This window comes from Coregonus clupeaformis, chromosome 13 (genome assembly GCF_020615455.1).
Source record: "Coregonus clupeaformis isolate EN_2021a chromosome 13, ASM2061545v1, whole genome shotgun sequence".
In the NCBI taxonomy this organism is placed as follows: domain Eukaryota; kingdom Metazoa; phylum Chordata; class Actinopteri; order Salmoniformes; family Salmonidae; genus Coregonus; species Coregonus clupeaformis.
The window spans coordinates 43937225-43960641 of NC_059204.1; the positions used below are offsets into that span (position 1 = coordinate 43937225).

General features: G+C 49.1%; 1 protein-coding gene and 1 non-coding gene across 3 annotated transcripts in view; both read right to left on the reverse strand.

The window, feature by feature from the left end:
- Window positions 1-181: 181 nt before the first annotated feature.
- LOC121579546 (gamma-aminobutyric acid receptor subunit rho-3-like) overlaps window positions 182-23417 on the reverse strand; it is a 30067-nt gene continuing 6831 nt past the window's right edge. Inside the window, exons 6-9 of one of the 2 annotated variants that reach the window (XM_041894232.1) lie at window positions 22884-23021; window positions 22262-22414; window positions 2283-2476; window positions 182-2057 (exon numbers count right to left, since the gene is read on the reverse strand). In XM_041894232.1, the coding sequence (XP_041750166.1) occupies window positions 1746-2057; window positions 2283-2476; window positions 22262-22414; window positions 22884-23021 (797 nt within the window). In that variant the 3' untranslated portion in view covers window positions 182-1745. The remainder of the gene's footprint in view (window positions 2058-2282; window positions 2477-22261; window positions 22415-22883; window positions 23022-23417) is intronic. The other variant, XM_041894233.1, reaches the window with a different exon arrangement.
- On the reverse strand, window positions 21117-21169 carry LOC121580378. The gene has a single exon (XR_006003038.1). It is a non-coding gene; the product is annotated as a U7 small nuclear RNA (small nuclear RNA).

Sequence of the window (23417 nt, forward strand, 5' to 3'; positions counted from 1 at the left end):
GTTACAGATTGTGCAATATAAATGTTATGGTAATTTCCGATTGAGCCGACATGTGCAGCATTTACCGTGAATGCAGTCTTCGCTAACGCGGGAACGTTGCCTTTAAATTTCAATCACACTGTAATGCTGAACTTCTGCGATACGGATTGAATAGAGGCTTCCAGGTAGGCTGGTGGGGGAATGGACTTACGTGACACAGTGTGTTTCATATTATTTTACTTTTTAATAATATATTATTATATTTTGTAGTTTAACTGAAGTGTGTGACAGATCACACTGAAGAGATGGGACATCACCAAAGAGCCAGCATGCTCATGGATTCCATCCGGTTGATCTAGCAATACTATCATGAACTCGTCTGGGCTAGCACCTATGATTGTGAATATAAATACATGTACTGAAAGGGTATCTAGCACAGAGAAAACCCCCATTCACAGATCCTCATGAGCTGCATCTTTTGACAGCATTCTACATACTTTATTGTTTTTCTTCACATTCTTCAGAGGCATAAGTTAAATAAAGGTTAAATAAAAAATATAATGAAAATAAGCTAATACCAACACTGTGTCACTATCTGATTTAATTTAATTTAAGATAAACCTCTTTTACACTCTACTCAGAATCAAGATATTTTCATAAGATATATGTTAATTATATTTTTATATAATTATTATTATTCTAACATTTTAAAAATAGAATGACGAATCTGTAAAACATTATCCTAAATATAAACCATCAATTTAATTAATACCATTGGAGTTTAATATGAGGGTTTCAGCATGAAATATCCTTTATGTTTTCTTTACACACTTATTTATTTAACTATTTCAATATGTCTTTGTAAATGTTTTGGCGCCAAACTGGTGGCAGTTGTGAAAAAAGTAAATAGTTGGAAGAGTTGCAGAGTTTCAGAGTTAATTGAAAGTAATTTCATTGTTGATTAGATGCGTTTTAAATTAAATTAGGCAATTTTCTCTTGAACCATAGTCTATCCACTAGACAATATGGTCACATATAAAAAGTGATTACTATATAATAATATATATTTTTAAAGTTATTCAAGTATAAATTATCAAAGTTACCATTGCCATAGATTACCAATTAATTAATCTAGTACTTTTGGTAAATTACCAGTATGCAACCCTAATTACAATAGAAATACTCCCATGAACAGCACCACCAACTTCCCACCTGAACCCAGATTTCTAATGAAAAGCAGGTTTACTCAATAGTCTCTCTTCTTCAGTAGGGCTTGACTGTCCAAAACTCCCACAATGCACTCTGGTAGACACCAGTGGTTAAGGTCATAATCCAGTGGGTGGCAGAATACAATGGCTTGATGATGATGCTGTTGTCAATGTGAATAACCTACTAGATAATGTATGGTAGTATAGTTCTGTAGTATAGTTCTGCAGTATAATTCTGCAATATAGTTATGTAGTATAGTTATGCAGTGTAGTTCTGAAGTGTAGTTCTGTAGTATAGTTCTGTAGTTTAGTTTTTCTATTATAGTTATGCAGTGTAGTTCTGTAGTGTAGTTCTGTGGTATAGTTATCTAGTACAGTTATGCAATATAGTTATGCAGTATAGTTCTGCAGTATAGTTATGTAGTGTAGTTATGCAGTGTAGTTCTGCACTATAGTTCTGTAGTATAGCTCTGTCGATCTTTATTAGTAGAGTACACACTCAACTGGATGCAGATCTGTATGAGAACTGCAGGTAGGCTGACAGTGTGCATCTATAGCTCATGAGTATAAACTCCAGTAGATGATGTTGAACAGCAGGTAGGTCATGGGGAAGATGACTCTGGAGTAGGAGTCGATCATGTAGCTGTTGCTCATGATGAAGCTGAGGTTGTGTTTGATGGATTTTTTGCGTCGTAGCCTTGTGCCCTCTGTGGGTGGGGGCTCTGCAGCAGAGTTCCTTGACGTGGCCGTCCTACGCCGCTCTGTGTTGGGGGTATTGGGCAGCTCTGGGAAGGGCGTCAGGGCAATGTCATTGTCATGGTAACATCCGTCAAAGGCCATAGTTTGAGTGGCATTGAAATCGGCAGGGATCTGTGGAGAGAGGAGGGAATTTACAGTACATGATTTTCTGACAGTGGAATACATTAAGACCAGTAGGGGGAGATACAGACATAGTTATTGTCACAGCCTAATCTGGTGCCAATATTGTGGCTCTGACATTGTGGTAGCATGGGTATATTCCATATTTCATAATAAACCCATTCACAAGAACCCAACTGTGACTTATTTCACCCATGAACTCTAAGTTTCAGTGACCTTTCCCCCCTTGAGCTTCTTCATCTCCTCCACAGTGGTGAAGTAGTTGACAGCGGCATACTCAATGACGGACAGGAAGACGAACAGAAAGCTGGCCCACAGGTAGATGTCCACAGCTTTTACATAAGACACCTGAGGCATGGAGGCTGACACGCCTGTGATGATGGTGGACATGGTCAGAACTGTGGTGATGCCTGGAGTGGGAGAGGGAGAAAGGGAGATTAGTTGATTATTAAGTTGATAAGGTATAAATCTTGATCAATCAGGGGGGGTTTTCACCACCAAAGTTCATAATTCAATGTAGCTTACACAACCTTTCGGCCTTTGATGATAAAAAGAGGGAAAAATAATTTAGGTGTATTACTGTTTGGGGGATGAGCATAGATGGATGGAAAGTCAAACAAGGGCTAGAGGAAACCGTGTAGCAGCTACATCCCACTCGGCACAAACTGGTTGAATAAACGTTGTTTCAACGTAATTTGTCAACGTATTGTGATGTGGAATCTACGTTAAATATACATTGGATTTTTAAAAAGTCATAAACTTTTGTTTTGAGGCTGATACAGTGGGGGAAAAAAGTATTTAGTCAGCCACCAATTGTGCAAGTTCTCCCACTTAAAAAGATGAGAGAGGCCTGTAATTTTCATCATAGGTACACGTCAACTATGAAAGACATAAAAATCCAGAAAATCACATTGTAGGATTTTTAATGAATTTATTTGCAGATTATGGTGGAAAATAAGTATTTGGTCAATAACAAAAGTTTCTCAATACTTTGTTATATACCCTTTGTTGGCAATGACACAGGTCAAACGTTTTCTGTAAGTCTTCACAAGGTTTTCACACACTGTTGCTGGTATTTTGGCCCATTCCTCCATGCAGATCTCCTCTAGAGCAGTGATGTTTTGGGGCTGTCGCTGGGCAACACGGACTTTCAACTCCCTCCAAAGATTTTCTATGGGGTTGAGATCTGGAGACTGGCTAGGCCACTCCAGGACCTTGAAATGCTTCTTACGAAGCCACTCTTTCGTTGCCCGGGCGGTGTGTTTGGGATCATTGTCATGCTGAAAGACCCAGCCACGTTTCATCTTCAATGCCCTTGCTGATGGAAGGAGGTTTTCACTCAAAATCTCACGATACATGGCCCCATTCATTCTTTCCTTTACACGGATCAGTCGTCCTGGTCCCTTTGCAGAAAAACAGCCCCAAAGCATGATGTTTCCACCCCCATGCTTCACAGTAGGTATGGTGTTCTTTGGATGCAACTCAGCATTCTTTGTCCTCCAAACACGACGAGTTGAGTTTTTACCAAAAAGTTCTATTTTGGTTTCATCTGACCATATGACATTCTCCCAATCCTCTTCTGGATCATCCAAATGCACTCTAGCAAACTTCAGATGGGCCTGGACATGTAGTGGCTTAAGCAGGGGGACACGTCTGGCACTGCAGGATTTGAGTCCCTGGCGGCGTAGTGTGTTACTGATGGTAGGCTTTGTTACTTTGGTCCCAGCTCTCTGCAGGTCATTCACTAGGTCCCCCCCGTGTGGTTCTGGGATTTTGCTCACCGTTCTTGTGATCATTTTGACCCCACGGGGTGAGATCTTGCGTGGAGCCCCAGATCGAGGGAGATTATCAGTGGTCTTGTATGTCTTCCATTTCCTAATAATTGCTCCCACAGTTGATTTCTTCAAACCAAGCTGCTTACCTATTGCAGATTCAGTCTTCCCAGCCTGGTGCAGGTCTACAATTTTGTTTCTGGTGTCCTTTGACAGCTCTTTGGTCTTGGCCATTGTGGAGTTTGGAGTGTGACTGTTTGAGGTTGTGGACAGGTGTCTTTTATACTGATAACAAGTTCAAACAGGTGCCATTAATACAGGTAAAGTTACAGGTCTGTGAGAGCCAGAAATCTTGCTTGTTTGTAGGTGACCAAATACTTATTTTCCACCATAATTTGCAAATAAATTCATAAAAAATCATACAATGTGATTTTCTGGATTATTTTTTCTCAATTTGTCTGTCATAGTTGACGTGTACCTATGATGAAAATTACAGGCCTCTCTCATCTTTTTAAGTGGGAGAACCTGCACAATTGGTGGCTGACTAAATACTTTTTTTCCCCACTGTATTTAAAATACAGGATTATGTCATCATGTATAAAATATGTTGAATTTGTACGTTTGTAACAACATGATATATTTAACGTTAAATCCACTATTAGAAAGAAAAACTATAAGCTGGGAGAATTTATCTATATCTACAGCAAACTTTTGATCTCTCATCCAGGCTTTTAACCAAGCCCAGTTTAGCTATGATGTTTGTCACTATTACAAATGTGCTTTCTTGAGAATGATTGTTGAAAGGTATCCACTTAAAAACTAAATACATTCACTGTTTGTATCGAAGTAATTCCAAAGGGTAGGTTTAACAGAGCAAATTAAATGTGACCATCCTTTATCACTCATATAACATCAATGATGCTATTTAGGCCTATATCAATTGCAAAGTCATCAACACACCTCTCTGACTCAGAGGGGTTGGGTTAAATGCGGAAGACACATTTCGGTTGAATGCATTCAGTTGTGCAACTGACTAGTGTCAGAATGGCAGGCTAGGGCCTAGTTTTCTGTGACATTTTAGTGGCAGAAAGCATGGACAGGAAATTCTGACAGGAATGCCCCACTCACACACTCAGACACCCACACACGCATGAAGAAGTTTCACTATACACTCACACATGGAGCACAAAGGAGAATGAACATTGAGAGAAAAATTGACATTGTCCATAGAAAATAAGAAAACGAAGAAGAAATGACTGGAATTTATTAAAATAATAATTAAATGTTAAATATGTTAAATGTGAAAGGTTGGAAACATTGGGGAATGTTAAAGGGTGACTGAAGTAATATAGTAAAATGGTTAAGGATGAGATGTTTGTTTGTTTTAAGGGACAGTACATTTGGACTATGTCTATCAGGCTTGGAGGATAAGGCCTTAGGAGATTGATAGTGAAATGTTATAATGTTGAAATAGTAGGATGATGATGGGATGTTGAATGTTTAAGATGTAACTGGTAATAAAGTGGACGAACTACAAGCACGTATATCCTACCAACGGGTCATGGCTGAACGACGACATGAATAACATATAGCTGGCGGGTTATACACTGTATAGGCAGGATAGAACAGCAGCCTCTGGTAAGACAAGGGGTGGCGGTCTATGTATATTTGTAAACAACAGCTGGTGCACGATATCTAAGGAAGTCTCGAGGATTTGCTCGTCTGAGGTAAAGTATCTCATGATAAGCTGTAGACCACACTATCTACCAAGAGGGTTTTCATCTATATTCGTCGTAGCTGTCTATTTACCACCACAAACCGATGCTGGCACTAAGACCGCACTCAATGAGCTGTATACGGCCATAAGCAAACAGGAAAACGCTCATCCAGAGGCGGCGCTCCTAGTGTCTGGGGACTTTAATACAGGGAAACTTAAATCCGTTTTACCTCATTTCTACCAGCATGTTAAATGTGCAACCAGAGGGAAAAGAAGTCTAGACCACCTTTACTCCACACACAGAGATGCGTACAAAGCTCTCCCTCGCCCTCCATTTGGCAAATCTGACCATAATTCTATCCTCCTGATTTCTAGTTACAAGCAAAAACTAAAATAGGAAGCACCAGTGACTCAGTCAATAAAAAAGTGGTCAGATGAAGCAGATGCTAAGCTACAGGACTGTTTTGCTAGCACAGACTGGAATATGTTCCGGGATTCTTCCGATGGCATCGAGGAGTACACCCCAGTCACTGGCTTCATCAGTAAGTGCATCGGTGACGTCGTCCCCACAGTGACTGTACGAACATCCGCACTGAGCTAAAGGGTAGAGCTGCCGCTTTCAAGGAGTGGGACTCTAACCCAAAGAAATCCCGCTATGCCCTTGATAGAATAACTATTAATGACTAATTATTACACCCTGAAACTGTGTGAAATGTGTTAGAATGTGTGAGTGTAAGACCAGCAAAGTCTATGACATTGAGCTACTATTTAGCAATGTGAGTAAGAGTTAGACCAGACAACAAAGGACAAGGAGAAATGTCTACAGACAACTGAGAAACCAAGATAACTGAGGAATTTAGGGAGGAGAGAAACTGTTAGGCTTTTTAAAGAGTATGAAATATGGTGCAGGATACTGTGAGGACGGCGATAACTAAGGAATGCATGTGTGTGTGTGTATGTATGTGTGTGTGTATGTATGTGTGTGTGTATGCATGTGTGTGTTTGTGTATGTATGTGTGTGTGTATGCATGTGTGTGTGTGTGTGTATGCATGTGTGTGTGTGTGTATGTATGTGTGTGTGTGTGTATGTGTGTGTGTGTGTGAACTAAAGGTCAGGAGAGCAGTTTTAAAGTGGAAATGTCAGTTTGGCACCGATGTGGATGTGATGAGGAGTCAGGCGCAGGACACAGAGGTTAGTCCAACAAACTTTAATATTGTAAAGTGAACAAAATTCAATACACGACCTCGAAAATACAGAGGCGAGAACACTACGCAACATGCGTAAAACAAAACATATAGAGCGCAAAACACGCAGCTCAAACGACACGCGGACAACAACACACAATATAACTAACACAAAACAGGGAACTTATAGGACACGTAATTAGGACACAAACAGACACAGGTGTACCAGACAGACCAAAGCAATCAACATACAACGGTGGCAGCTAGTATTCCGGGGACGGCGAACGCCGAAGCCTGCCCGAACCAGGAGGAGGAGCAGCCTCGGCCGAAACCGTGACAGTACCCCCCTTGACGCCGGCTCCAGCCGTGCGCCGACCCGGTCTCGGGGACGGCCAGGAGGACGCGGACCCGGGCGCGTGGGATGCCCACGGTGGAACTCTGTCAGGAGGGATGGGTCGAGGATGTCCCTCCTAGGCACCCAGCACCGTTCCTCCGGACCGTACCCCTCCCACTCCACGAGATACTGGAGACCACTCCTCCGGCGCCTCGAGTCCAATATAGTCCGGACCCTGTACGCCGGTGCCCCCTCGATGTCCAAAGGGGGTGGAGGGGTCTCTCCTATCTCCTCCTCTTGGAGTGGACCAGCTACCACCGGCCTGAGAAGAGACACATGGAATGAGGGGTTAATATTTTTGTACTCAATAGGCAGTTGTAATCTGTAACACACCTCGTTCAATCTTCTCAGGACTTTGAAGGGCCCCACAAACCGCCGACCCAGCTTCCGGCAGGGCAGGCGGAGGGGCAGGTTTCGAGTCGAGAGCCAGACTCGATCTCCCGGTGCGTACACCGGCCCCTCACTGCGGTGGCGATCGGCGCTCGCCTTTTGTTAACGGATGGCACGCTGCAGATGGACATGGGCAGCGTCCCACGTCTCCTCCGAACGCCGAATCCACTCGTCCACCGCAGGGGCCTCGGTCTGGCTCTCGTGCCACGGTGCCAGGACCGGCTGATACCCTAAAATACACTGGAAAGGTGTTAATCCGGTGGAGGAGTGGCGGAGAGAGTTCTGGGCCATCTCTGCCCAGGGATATACCTCGACCACTCCTCCGGCCGGTCCCGGCAATAGGACCTCAAAAACCTACCCACATCCTGGTTCACACGTTCAACCTGCCCATTGCTCTCTGTGTGGTACCCCGAGGTAAGGCTAACCGAGACCCCCAGGCGTTCCATGAAAGCCCCCCAGACTCTGGAGGTGAACTGGGGACCTCGGTCGGACACAATATCCTCGGGGACCCCATAGTGCCGGAACACGTGGGTAAATAGGGCCTCGGCGGTCTGTAGGGCACTAGGGAGACCCGGCAGTGGGAGGAGACGACAGGCCTTAGAAAACCGATCCACAACGACCAAAATGGTGGTATTACCCTGGGAAGGGGGTAGATCGGTCACAAAATCCACCGAGAGGTGGGACCATGGTCGTTGTGGAACGGGCAGAGGATGTAACTTACCCCTGGGCAAATGTCTAGGTGCCTTACACTGGGCACACACCGAGCAGGAGGAGACATAAACCCTCACATCCCTGGCTAACGTTGGCCACCAGTATTTCACGCTAAGGCAGTGCACCGTCCGACCAATACCAGGATGTCCAGAGGAGGGTGATGTATGAGCCCAAGAAATAAGCCGATCACGAACCTCGAGCGGAACGTACGTCCGCCCCACAGGACACTCGGGGGGAGTAGGGTCGGTACGCAGCGCCCGCTCGATCTCCGCATCGACCTCCCATACTACCGGAGCCACCAGACAAGACTCCGGCAGTATGGAAGTAGGCTCAATGGACCTCTCCTCTGTGTCATACTGCCGGGACAGGGCGTCTGCCTTACCGTTCTGGGACCCAGGGATGTATGTGATCTTAAAAACAAACCGGGTCAGGAACATGTTCCACCTAGCCTGACGAGGGTTCAATCTCCTAGCTGCCGGGATGTACACAGGTTACGGTGATCAGTCAGAATGAGGAAAGGGTGTTGAGCCCCCTCAAGCCAATGCCTCCACACCTTTAGGGCCTGGACTACAGCTAACAGCTCCCTGTCCCCAACGTCATAATTGCGCTCCGCCGAGCTGAGCTTCTTGGAGTAGAACGCACAGGGGCGGAGCTTAGGTGGCGTGCCGGACCGTTGTGACAGGACTGCCCCAATACCGGTCTCGGACGCGTCCACCTCTACTTGGAAAGGCAAAGAGGGATCCGGATGCGCCAGCACCGGGGCCGAGGCGAACAGGTTCTTCAGCTTGACAAATGCCCTGTCCGCCTCAGCTGACCACCGCAAGCGCACCGGACCCCCCTTTAGCAGGGACGTAATGGGAGCTGCAACCTGTCCAAAGCCCCGGATAAACCTCCGGTAGTAATTAGCAAAACCCAAGAACCGCTGCACCTCTTTTACGGTGGTTGGAGTTTGCCAATTACGCACAGCCGATACCCGATCTACCTCTATCTCCACGCCAGACGCGGACAACCGATAACCCAAAAAGGAGATGGACTCCTGGAAGAACAGGCATTTCTCTGCCTTGACATACAAGTCATGCTCCAACAGTCGTCTCAATACTCGGCGCACCTGGGCTACATGCTCGGCTCGTGTAGAAGAATACACTAGAATGTCGTCCAATGTACACCACTACACCCTGCCCATGCATGTCCCGGAAAATCTCGTCAACAAAGGATTGGAAGACTGAAGGAGCATTCATTAACCCGTATGGCATGACGAGATACTCGTAATGACCCGAGGTGGTGCTAAATGCTGTTTTCCATTCATCCCCCTCCCTAATGTGCACCAAATTGTGCGCGCTCCTGAGATCCAACTTTGTGAAGAACCGCGCTCCGTAATGACTCCGTCATCGTCGCAATCAGTGGAAGTGGGTAACTGTATTTTACTGTGATCTGATTGAGACTACGGTAATCAATACACGGGCGCAATCCCCCGTCCTTCTTCTTCACAAAGAAGAAACTCGAGGAGACCGGAGAAGTGGAGGACCGTATGTATCCCTGTGCCAAGGACTCGGCTATGTAAGTCTCCATAGCCGCAGTTTCCTCTTGAGACAGGGGATACACATGACTCCTGGGAAGAGCTGCTCCGGTCTGGAGATTTATCGCACAGTCCCCCTGTCTATGAGGAGGTAGCCGTGCTGCCCTCGATTTGCTAAACACAAGTGCTAAATCCTCATACTCGGGGGGAATGCGCAGTGCGGGCACTTGGTTCGGACTCTCTACCGAGGTCGCCCCTATGGAAACACCTAGACATCTCCCTACACACTGGGCAGACCACTCCATAAGAGCCCTCTGTTGCCACGCTATGGTAGGATCGTGGGTGCTTAACCAGGGAAGTCCCAACACCACTGGGTACGCAGGAGAGTCAATCAGATAGAACTGAATGATTTCCTCATGACCCCCTGCGTCGTCATCGTCAGCGGTGCTGTGACATCCCTGATCAGACCCGACCCCAACGGCCGGCTGTCTAATGCGTGGACAGGGAATGGAACTTCTACCGGCCGAAGGGGAATTCCTAACCTAGCACAAAATGCCCGATCAATAAAGTTCCCAGCTGCTCCTGAATCTACTAGCGCCTTATGCTGGGAATGAGGTGCCACCTGTGGAAAACGCACAGGAATACTCATGTGACCAACAGAGAGCTCTGGGTAAGTGGGGCGCCTACTCACCTGAAATGACTCCCCAGTGCGTGACCTGTTGTCCCCTCTCTCAGAAGACCCTCCCCAGCACCTGGCCGCGGTGTGTCCTCCACAGCCACAGTTGGTGCAGGGGGTGGCCCCCTCGGGTTCTCCCTCCTCCTCTCTCTAGCGCCAGCACCCCGAGCTCCATAGGAATTGGCTCGGAGGTGCTGGAGGATGGAATGGACGACCCCCCACTCGGGACGTCCGCGGGTGGCCAGCAGGGTGTCAAGCCGGATGGAGATGTCCACCAGCTGGTCGAAGCATAGGTTGGTGTCCCTGCAGGCCAGCTCACGACGAACGTCCTCTCGCAGGCTACACCGGTACTGGTCGATGAGGGCCCTCTCATTCCATCCTGCATCCGCAGCTAACGTCCGGAACTTCAGTGCGAACTCCTGTGCGCTCCTCTTCTCCTGTCGGAGGTAGAACAGACGCTCCCCCGCCGCCTTCCCTTCAGGTGGGTGATCGAAGACTGCCCGGAAGCGGCAGGAGAACTCAGCGTAGGTGATGGTAGCTGCGTCTATTCTCCTCCATTCGGCGTTGGCCCACTCCAACGCCTTTCCGGATAGACAGGAGATGAGGGCGGAGACGCTCTCGTATCCCGAGGGCGCTGGGTGTATAGTAGCCAGGTATAGTTCTACCTGCAGGAGGAACCCCTGACACCCGGCTGCAGAACCGTCATATGCCCTCGGGAGCGAGAGCCGAATACCACTGGGTTCCGGCGCTGAGAGAGGAGGACTGACCGGTGGTGATGGGATGGTGTATGAGGACGTGGGCACCTCTCCATTAGCCAACCGGTGCAGAGTGTTGGACACCTCGCCCAGAACGGCCTCCAGTTGCCGGATCATGGAGTCCTGATGACTGAGCCGTTCTTCTAGCGACCAGGTTGTCGTCGCTGATCCTGCTGACTCCATAGATGGTGTGTTGTTCTGTCAGTTTGGCACCGATGTGGATGTGATGAGGAGTCAGGCGCAGGACACAGAGGTTAGTCCAACAAACTTTACTATTGTAAAGTGAACAAAATTCAATACACGACCTCGAAAATACAGAGGCGAGAACACTACGCAACATGCGTAAAACAAAACATATAGAGCGCAAAACACGCAGCTCAAACGACACGCGGACAACAACACACAATATAACTAACACAAAACAGGGAACTTATAGGACACGTAATTAGGACACAAACAGACACAGGTGTACCAGACAGACCAAAGCAATCAACACACGAAACATACAACGGTGGCAGCTAGTATTCCGGGGACGGCGAACGCCGAAGCCTGCCCGAACCAGGAGGAGGAGCAGCCTCGGCCGAAACCGTGACAGGAAAACTACAGCCCGCCTAGAGAGGGGAGGGATTTTTGTATGACGTGTGAGTATAAAAGATGGACTCTGAAATTGTGATGGCAGAATTCTCAATGAATAAACATCTCTGACTATGCAGACCGGGACTCTGTCCGTTTCTTGATTTTGGGAGACGCACAGAGACACTGAAATAGTTTGTTAAATAATTCACATAACAGCCCTCCGACGAACCATCAAACAGGCAAAGCGTCAATACAGGACTAAAGATCGAATCATACTACACCGGCTCCGACGCTCGTCGGATGTGGCAGGGCTTGCAAACTATTACAGACTACAAAGGGAAGCACAGCCGCGAGCTGCCCAGTGATACGAGCCTACCAGATGAGCTAAATTACTTCTATGCTCGCTTCGAGGCAAGTAACACAGAAACACGTATTAGAGCATCAGCTGTTCCGGACGACTGTGTGATCACACTCTCCGTAGCCGATGTGGGTAAGACCTTTAAACAGGTCAACATCCACAAGACCCAGGGCCAGACGGATTAACAGGACGTGTACTCAGAGCATGCACTGACCAACTGGCAAGTGTCTTCACTGACATCTTCAACCTCTCCCTGTCTGAGTCTGTAATACCAACATGTTTCAAGCAGACCACCATAGTCCCTGTGCCCAAGAACACTAAAGTAACCTGCCTAAATGACTACCGACCTGTAGCACTCACGTCTGTAGCCATGAAGTGCTTTGAAAGGCTGGTCATGGCTCACATCAACACCATTATCCTAGAAACCCTAGACCCACCCCAATTTGCATGCCGCCCCAACAGATCGACAGATGATGCAATCTCTATTGCGCTCCACACTGCCCTTTCACACCTGGACTGTTATGTGGGCAGCTTGTCTCTCCCTTTTCTGTTTCCCTTCCTCCTTGTTTTGTCCCCTCTTTGTCTGTTGTATCTGTATGTGTGTTTGTCCCCATTATGTGGGTGTGTCTGGAGTGGATCGGGGGGCGTGCTCAGGATCTGCCTCTCCTGTGCAGCTGCGGGTTGTTTCCAGTGATTCCTGCCTACGCAGCTGCATCCTATTCTCTCATCAACCTGCACTACTAATTCCTGGGCATGGCTCTCCACCGGCGCCAGATCGTTGTTCTTACCAGAGCGGTAACTTGGCTCACCAGTAGAGTTAAATTGTCTTTGTCTTCAGCCTGGCTCTTTACTCTCCTTAACCTGTCGTTTGTTTTGTCTTCAGTTCAGACATACCTCCCAACCTGCCTGCCTGCCTTCCTGCCTGCCGGCCTGCCTGCCTGCCTGCCTCTGTCAGCCTCTCCTTCCTCCCGGAGCCGACTAGCCCACTCTGTTCCTTTTCTTCAGTTGTTTTTGGACTAAGACAAATTGAACTTTTATTAAAATAATTTTTGCCACTCCCTTAGTCGTGTTTGTTTCTCTGAGTGCTGGGTTGAACCATAGCCTAACAGAACGATCTGGCCATGGACCCAACAGAGAAACAGCACGGGGCAAACGAAGACAGCTTCCAACAAGCTATCCAGGCTCAAGGAACGTTGCTAGGACAGCATGACCAATTGATTCGGACTCTTTTGGAAGATAATCATCAACTGCTGAACCAGGTGACTCAGTTAACTACACAAGTCTCTAAATTGTCTGTTATCAGTTCTCCATCTCTCTCTGACCCCCCAGTTTGATGCACCCCAAGTTGTTTCCTCTGACATTATGCAGGCTTCGTTCCATCGGGAACCCCCTGTCACGTCGCCTGAACCGTTCAATGGAGAATTGGACAAGTGCCGGGATTTTTGCTTCAGTGTGACTTGATTTTTCGGCAGAGACCACTGTCGTTTTCTACTGATTCCTCTAAGGTACATTATGTTCTGGGGCTGTTAAGAGGGAGAGCTCTGGTTTGGGCTGAGGCTGTGTGCTCAAATCAAACTTTGACTGGATTGACTTTTGCTGATTTTTCTGCTAAATTGAAGACTGTTTTTGACCATCCTGACCATGTGGGTAATTCCTCCAAGATACTTTTTAATTTGAGGCAGGGTTCTAACAGTGTGGCTGAGTACTCTATTGAGTTCTGGACTTTTGCAGCGGACTCCAACTGGAACAATGTGGCACTTCAAGGAGCATTTCTAAATGGTTTGAATGAAGCCATTAAGGATGAACTTGCTGCTCGTGACGAGCCACATGATTTACATTCTCTCGTTTCCCTGTCCATTAAGCTTGACAACCGGTTGCGGGAGAGAGGCGGTCGGCCACATCTAGGAGGACGAGTTCCCCAGCCTTCAACCACTCGAGTCTCGCCTCCCCGGAGCCGGCAGCTTCTTGTTCCTGATCCCATCCCGAGCACAGAGGAGGAACCAATGCAAGTGGGTCGAGCTCGACTACCTCCAGCAGAGCGGCAACGGCGCCTCCAGGCGGGTGAGTGCCTGTACTGTGGAGACGCCACACACATTCTGGCTACATGCCCTAAGCGACCAAAAGACAAGGCTCGCTCGTAACGGTGGGTCTACTTGCGAGCCCAGAGTTAGATCCTGAACCCATCATTCCCCGATTACAAGTACCTGTAACCTTATGTTTCCAGAGTCATTCCCTGCCACTCTCAGCTCTCATAGACTCAGGTGCAGAAGACAACTTTATTAGCCACCAGTTCGTTACACAAGCTCGTATCCCCATGGAGCCACTACCTACCCCCATTCGGGTCACAGCCCTTGATGGGCGCCTCGTCGTCTCCTTTGGGTGCAGGTTTCTTTTTCGTTGAAAAGAAAGACAAGTCGTTACGCCCCTGTATCGATTTCAGGGGTTTAAACAACATAACTGTTAAAAACAAGTATCCCCTTCCACTCATCAACTCAGCTTTTGAACCTCTGCATGGCGCCACAGTTTTCTCCAAGCTAGACCTCAGGAACGCTTATCACCTTGTCAGAATCCGAAAGGGAGATGAGTGGAAAACCGCTTTCAACACTCCACTGGGGCATTTTGAGTTTTTGGTCATGCCCTTTGGGCTCTCAAACGCCCCTGCTGTATTCCAAGCCATGGTGAACGATGTTCTTAGGGATTTTTTGAACCGTTTTGTCTTTGTATACCTGGATGATATTCTTGTTTTTTCCATGTCACCCGAGGAGCATGAGTCACACGTCCGTCAAGTCCTTCAACGGCTCTTGGAGAATAAGCTGTACGTCAAAGCAGAAAAGTGTGAGTTCCACAAACAGTCTACATCGTTCCTTGGTTTCATCATTGAGAGCGGGCAGGTGAAGGCGGACCCGAGAAGATCCGGGCAGTGACGGAATGGCCCACACCCACCACCCGTAAGCAACTTCAACGATTTTTGGGCTTTGCTAACTTCTACCGTAGATTCATTAAGGGTTTTAGTAAAGTGGTGGCACCCCTTACTAGACTCACATCCCCAAAAGTCCCTTTTCTGTGGTCCCCTGAGGCGGAGCAGGCGGTAGGGATTTTGAAGGAACTGTTTTCCACCTCCCCCGTGTTGATACACCCCAATACCTCTCTGCAGTTTATTGTGGAGGTGGACGCGTCTGACTCAGGTGTGGGAGCAGTCCTCTCCCAGCGCTCCCCCACTGACCAAAAGCTTCACCCCTGTGCTTTTTTCTCCAAGAAATTGTCACCCACAGAACGGAATTACGACGTTGGAAACCGGGAACTGCTGGCGGTCAAGCTAGCACTGGAAGAATGGCGGCACTGGCTGGATGGAGCTGAACTGCCGTTTGTGGTCTGGACAGACCACAAAAACTTGGCTTACATCCAAGCCACTAAGAGACTCAACTCACGCCAAGCCAGATGGGCCCTGTTTTTTAGTAGGTTTAACTGTATTCTTACATACAGACCGGGGTCAAGAAATGTTAAACCAGATGCTTTGTCCCGCCAGTTTGCTGACCCTTCGGAGACCAGCGAGCCTGAGGCAGTCCTACCTTCCTCATGCGTCGTGGCGGCAGTACAGTGGGAGATCGAGTCTCTTGTGAAGACTGCACTTGCCACGGACCCGGGACCGGGTGATGGACCTCCCAACCTACTCTTTGTTCCCGAGACGGTCCGGTCTCAGGTGTTGCAGTGGATTCACACCTCCCGTTTTGCTGGTCACCCTGGTATGAGATGCACGTTGACGCTGCTTAGGAGACATTTTTGGTGGCCTTCAATGGAAACTGCCGTTCGGGCTTTTGTGGCAGCCTGTTCAACCTGTGCTCGGGGCAAAGCCTCCCATCAGTCCCCTTCGGGGCTGCTGCTACCCCTCCCAGTTCCCAGCCGTCCCTGGTCCAACATAGCCATGGATTTTGTCACCGGCCTACCCAAGTCTGAAGGTAATGACACTATACTTACCATTGTGGACAGATTCTCTAAATCTGTTCACTATATAGCATTACCAAAATTACCGTCTGCCAGTGAGACAGCGGACCTCCTAGTCCAACATGTATTCCGTCCCCATGGAATACCTGTGGACATCGTATCTGATAGAGGCCCACAGTTTACTTCCCGTGTTTGGAAGGTGTTCTGTTCTGCTTTGGGTGCTTCCGTTAGTCTGTCCTCAGGGTTTCATCCCCAGACCAACGGTCAAACAGACAGAGCCAATCAAAACCTCGAAGCAACCCTTCGTTGTGTGGCTGCTCAACATCCATCATCCTGGGCCAAACATCTGCCTTGGATAGAGTACGCTCACAACTCCCTCACCACCTCTGCCACCGGCCTTTCACCCTTCGAAGTAACCATGGGTTATCAACCCCCTCTGTTTCCTGCTCAGGAGAAGGAATTGGCTGTTCCTTCGGTTCAGGAGAACCTCCGCCCGCTGCCAGAGAGTGTGGAGCGACGCTCGGGAAGCGTTGCTTCGGACCACCGACAGGAACAAGACGACAGCGGATAGGAGCAGGACTCCCGCACCTGTGTTTCATCCTGGTCAAGAAGTTTGGCTGTCATCTAAGAACGTACCTCTTCGTACCAAATCACGCAAGCTGTCTCCTCGGTACCTGGGTCCGTTTGTGGTGGAGTCCATCGTTAACCCCGCTGCGGTTCGTTTGAAGTTGCCTTCAGCCATGAAGATACACCCTACTTTCCACGTCTCCCAACTGAAACCTGTGTCCTCCAGCCTTTTGTGTCCGCCGGCAGATCCACCTCCACCTGTTCGCCTCATTGACGACCATCCGGCCTACACCGTCAGTAGGCTCCTGGACTCTCGGAGGCGGGGTAGGGGTCTCCAATACCTAGTCGATTGGGAAGGTTATGGACCAGAGGAGAGGTCTTGGGTCCCTAAGCATTTTGTGTTGGATCCTCAGCTGATTACGGACTTCCATCACGACAACCCTGACAGGCCTGGTGGGTCGCCAGGTGGCGACCATTGAGGGGGGGGGGGTACTGTTATGTGGGCAGCTTGTCTCTCCCTTTTCTGTTTCCCTTCCTCCTTGTTTTGTCCCCTCTTTGTCTGTTGTATCTGTGTGTGTGTTTGTCCCCATTATGTGGGTGTGTCTGGAGTGGATCGGGGGGCGTGCTCAGGATCTGCCTCTCCTGTGCAGCTGCGGCTTGTTTCCAGTGATTCCTGCCTACGCAGCTGCATCCTATTCTCTCATCAACCTGCACTACTAATTCCTGGGCATGGCTCTCCACCGGCGCCAGATCGTTGTTCTTACCAGAGCGGTAACTTGGCTCACCAGTAGAGTTAAATTGTCTTTGTCTTCAGCCTGGCTCTTTACTCTCCTTAACCTGTCGTTTGTTTTGTCTTCAGTTCAGACATACCTCCCAACCTGCCTGCCTGCCTTCCTGCCTGCCGGCCTGCCTGCCTGCCTGCCTCAGCCTCTCCTTCCTCCGGAGCCGACTAGCCCACTCTGTTCCTTTTCTTCAGTTGTTTTTGGACTAAGACAAATTGAACTTTTATTAAAATAATTTTTGTTTCTTCCACTCCCTTAGTCGTGTTTGTTTCTCTGAGTGCTGGGTTGAACCATAGCCTAACATGGACAAAAGGAACACCTACGTGAGAATGCTATTCATTGACTACAGCTCAGCGTTTAACACCATAGTGCCCTCAAAGCTCATCACTAAGCTAAGGACCCTGGGACTAAACACCTCCCTCTGCAACTGGATCCTGGACTTCCTGACGGGCCACCCCCAGGTGGTAAGGGTAGGTAACAACACATCCACCACGCTGATCGTCAACACAGTGGCGCCTCAGGGGTGCGTGCTCAGTCCCCTCCTGTATTCCCTGTTCACTCATGACTGCATGGCCAGGCACGACTCCAACACCATCATTAAGTTTGCCGATGACACAACAGTGGTAGGCCTGATCACTGACAATGACCAGACAGCCTATAGGGAGGAGGTCAGAGACCTGGCCGTGTGGTGCAAGGACAACAACCTCTCCCTCAACGTGATCAATACAAAGGAGATGATTGTGGACTACAGGAAAATAAGAGGAGCGAGCACGCCCCCATTCTCATCGACGGGGTTGTGGTGGAGCAGGTTGAGAGCTTAAAGTTCCTTGGTGTCCACATCACCAACAAACTAACATGGTCCAAGCACACCAGGACAGTCATGAAGTGGGCACGACAAAACCTATTCCCCCTAAGGAGACGGAAAATATTTGGCATGGGTCCTCAGATCCTCAAAAGGTTCTACAGCTGCACCATCGAGAGCATTCTGACTGGTTGTATCACTGCCTGGTATGGCAACTGCTCGGCCTCCAACTGCATGGCACTACCAAGGGTAGTGCGTACGGCCCAGTACATCACTGGGGCCAAGCGTCCTGCCATCCATCATTTAACTGACGTGAGGATTTCACTCCCCACTGTATACAGCCTCGCTATTGTTATTTTACTGCTGCTCTTGTCACGCCCTGGCTCTGGGGACTCTTAAATGTTGAGCCAGGGTGTGGAGTTTCTATGTCATATTTTCTATGTTGTGTTTTCTAGATCGTGTAGATCTATGTTGGCCAGGGTGGTTCCCAATCAGAGGCAGCTGTAGCTCGTTGTCTCTGATTGGGGACCATACTTAGGCAGCCTGTTTGGCACTAGTCGGTGTGGGATCTTGTTCCGTTAAGGTTTGTGTTGTGTAACCTAGGACTTCACATTTCGTTTGTTTGTTGTTTTGTCATGAGTTAAGTACTTAATAAAATGTACGCTTATCACGCTGCGCCTTGGTCCGTATCTTCCATAAACGATCGTGACAGAAGATCCCACCAAAAGAGGACCAAGCAGCGTGTCCAGGAACAGACAGCCTGGACCTGGGAGGAGATCCTGGACGGGAAGTGATCCTGGACTTGGGAGGAGATTCAGGCCAGAATGGATCGCCGTCCTTGGGAGGAGACTGTGGAGGCGCGCTATAGAGAGGAGCAGCGGCAACGCAGAGGGTACCGGCCGAGGAGGAAGCCCGAGAGACAGCCCCAATAAAACATTTTGGGGGGCTAAAGGGTGGTTAGGCGGAGCCTAGGGTTAGAGCAGAGCCAACTCCCCGTACTCAGGCTAGGAAGCGTGTGACTGGGCAGGCTCCGTGTTATGCGGAGCCACGTACTGTGCCGCGAGTGTTCCGGCACAGTCCTGTACGTCCTGTGCTAGCACCACGCACGTGTCGTGCAAAGATGGGCATTCAGCCAGGACGGGGTGTGCCGGCTCAACGCTCGTGGTCTCCAGTACGCCTCCTCGGTCCCGTATATCCTGCGCCAGTGCCACGTGCTGTAGCGCCAGTACGAGTGCACAGCCCCGTACGTCCTGTGCTGATGCCTCACACGTATTGTATGGAAGTAGGCATTCAGCCAGGACGGGTTGTGTCAGCTCTTCGCTCCAGACCTCCAGTCCGCCTCCACAGTCCGGCCCGGCCCGTTCTGGCTCCCCGCACCAAGCCAGTGGTGCGTGTTCCCAGTCCAGCCCGGCCTGTTCCTGCTCCCCGCACAAAGCCAGTGGTGCGTGTTCCCAGTCCAGCCCGGCCTGTTCCTGTCCCTCGCACCAAGCCAGTGGTGCGCGTCGCCAGCCCGGTCCGGCCCGTTCCTGCCCCCCCACCCAAGCCAGTGGTGCGCGTCGCCAGCCCGGTCCGGCCTGTTCCTGCTCCCCGCACCAAGCCAGTGGTGCGCGTCGTCAGCCCGGTCCGGCCCGTTCCTGCTCCCCGCACCAAGCCAGTGGTGCGCGTCGTCAGCCCGGTCCGGCCCGTTCCTGCTCCCCGCACCAAGCCAGTGGTACGCGTCGTCAGCCCAGTCCGGCCCGTTCCTGCTCCCCGCACCAAGCCAGTGGTGCGCGTCGTCAGCCCAGTGCGGCCCGTTCCTGCTCCCCGCACCAAGCCAGTGGTGCGCGTCGTCAGCCCGGTGCGGCCCGTTCCTGCTCCCCGCACCAAGCCAGTAGTGCGCGTCGTCAGCCCGGTGCGGCCCGTTCCTGCTCCCCGCACCAAGCCAGTGGTGCGCGTTGTCAGCCCGGTCCGGCCCTCTCCTGCTCCCCGCACCAAGCCAGTGGTGCGTGTGTCCAGTCCGGCACGGCCCGTGCCTGTTCCACCGGTGCCTTGTCCGGCACCGGTCAGCTGCTCCACTCCGGAGCCAGAGCAATCCGCTCCACCGGGGTCCGGTCCAACTCCTGTCAGCGGATCCACTCCGGAGCCAGAGCAATCCGCTCCACCGGTGCCCAGTCCAGCTCCGGCCAGCGGCTCCAGTCCGGAGCCTGTACAGATCGATCCACCGTCGTCGGGTCCAGCTCCAGTCAGCGGTGCCAGACCAGATCAGGGGCGCAACGGGGAGGTGGAGAGAAAGTGGTGGTCACGCCCGGAGCCGGATCCACCTCCGAGGCGGAATGCCCACCCGGCCCCTACCCTGTTGTGTTTGTGTGGCGCGGTCGCAGTCCGCGCCTTTGGGGGGGGGGGGGTACTGTCACGCCCTGGCTCTGGGGACTCTGAAATGTTGAGCCAGGGTGTGGAGTTTCTATGTCATTTTTTCTATGTTGTGTTTTCTAGATCGTGTAGATCTATGTTGGCCAGGGTGGTTCCCAATCAGAGGCAGCTGTAGCTCGTTGTCTCTGATTGGGGACCATACTTAGGCAGCCTGTTTGGCACTAGTCGGTGTGGGATCTTGTTCCGTTAAGGTTTGTGTTGTGTAACCTAAGACTTCACGTTTCATTTGTTTGTTGTTTTGTCGTGAGTTAAGTACTTAATAAAATGTACGCTTATCACGCTGCGCCTTGGTCCGTATCTTCCATAAACGATCGTGACAGCTCTTTAATTATTTGTTACTTTTGTTTCTTTTCATTTTAGGTATTCTTTCTTAAAACTGTATTGTTGGTTAAAGGCTTGTAAGTAAGCATTTCACTGTAAAGTCTACACCTGTTGTATTCGGCGCATGTGACAAATACAATTTGATTTGATTTGATTGATTATCTTTGCCAAAGAAGTGTGGGCTTTCTCCTTGAGGAAACCTACTGGAGAAATACTAAAAGAGCCCATTTTCCATAACCTGTAGGTAGGTCTGCGGTCTGAACGGATAGTTCAGCTTCTGCTCTTTTCTATAACGTGTATGGAACACAATCTATGGTCTATACTTGGCATGTACTTATGGGTGGCACAAATTGAGATATCGGGGAGGGGAATGGGCAGGGTATATGCAAATTCAATACTGTAGTATTTACTTTAGTTAAGGAAGTGTTGTGTTTTTGCGGACATTACTGTAATTTAGTACAGTGTTTTTTGGGGGGGAGGAATAATACTGTAGTATTTACAATAGTATTCTACTACAACATTCTATAGTAAGTACTACATGTGATCGAAGGATACTACAGTGTGTAGTATAGTATTTTACAGTATACTACAGTTTACTACAGAATTCTATAGTAAGTACTGTAGTATTCCATAGTAAACTGTAGTATTCTTTCATGTGGGGAGTTGCAGAGTGAAATGAGGCCAGCCTTTGTTACGGCATCATGATTCTCTAAAGACCTGCCATGCTCCCAGCACACCCCCCCACACACACTGTTGCATTAGCAAAGTCAATATCTATTCACAAATCTGAGTGCAGCGTTTCTTGCTCTCTCTTGCTCTTCCCTCTCCCTCCCTTTTTCTCTTTCTCTCCTACACAAATATGCTCTGACACACACACACACACAAAAAGGGACATCGCCTGGTACAGGTGACTTTAGTCATGCGCAGAACTGAAATTCTTTGTCACTGTGCTCAGTTTCAGTTGTCCTTTGATGGGAGGTGCATGACGTGTCCACCCCAACTGCTCTCTCTCTCTCTGGGTTAATGAGTCTCTGAGCAGTTCTACTCTGACTGTCAAAGCAGCAGGCTCGCGTTCACTCGCCCACATAAAAGTAACACAACAGGAAATTGTTGCACAACCTTCCCCCCTTCACCTTACAGTAATCACAGAGATGTGACATGGAAGAGTAATGTAAAGCACCACCACCCAATTTACTTTATGTAGATGAATCAAGTATGTTGTACAAAAAATGATGGCTTTGAGAGCCGTCTCTGCTCAGTCTTTAAGCTTAGATTATTTTCTGGAGATTCCCCACATACTAGTGAGAGTATCAGTACTGTACCCAGTGAGACTCGGGCTGGCACAGCCCTCCTGTCAATCCAGAAGGACACCCAGGAGAGCATCACCATCAGCATGGTGGGGAAATAGGTCTGCAGCATGAAGAAGAAGATGTGCCTCCTGAGGATGAAGTTTATGTAGAGCCTGTTATACCAACCTGAGAGAGAGAGAGAGAGAGAGAGAGAGAGAGAGAGAGAGAGAGAGAGAGAGAGAGAGAGAGAGAGAGAGAAAGAAAAGGAAAAAATAAAAAAGGGCTCTGAACTCTCTTTTTTGGTGGAACAGTTTACTCACCATCCTTCTGGGTAATCAGAGCTCATTATGAAACACAGGAGGGCATCTAGTCAAAATAATAGTCACATGGGACATCACATGGCTATGATGTAATGGACACTAGAACTACTGAAAGTTGAGCAGGATTCCACACTGACACTCTGTGGAGGAAAATCTCCCAAACTCTCCCTCTCCTCAGACTGGCAGAGTGGAATCAGAAGGAGGAGGCTTTGGGATAATGGCTTTGGCTCTTACAGATCAGTTTTACGTAATAATAAGCTGAGTAGCAGAGGAGTAGGACAGAGGAACAGCACTGTGGGCCCCTATGCAACAGGGTGCAACACAACCACACATACCCGTGCTGCTGTAGAAGGCAAGCCCGTAGGAAGGGTGGAATTCTTCAATAAAAAACTGTGAGAGAACGATCTCGTCAGTCCTTAATGAATCGTTCCCGTTCTTCCAGTAGAGCATGAGGTCATTCTCATTGTACGCGTCTTCAAGAGAGGAGAGAACAGGGGGAGAAGGTGACTCCTTCATGTGGCCTCTCTTAGAAGAATCATGGGCTATGTCCCTCAGAGGAGAGGAGACACTGAGATTCACTACTACTACCTCTCGTCTGAGACCAGGCCCATGCTTTCTGTGTGTGCGTATCTGCGTGCGTGCGTATGTGTGTGCGTGCGGCGATCATTTGTGTGTGTCTGTCTGTGTGTCTGTTCGTCTGTGTGTCTGTGTTCTAATCTGGGTAATGTGCACTGCCTCCTGAGGTTGGGTTTAACACAATGATGACAATTGCAACATCAGTGTGGTAGAATGTCTCTGATGAGAAATTACTGACTTCAATTTGACTGTAGCTGCTGCTCCTTTCACACCCAGGGCAACCATATAGCCTT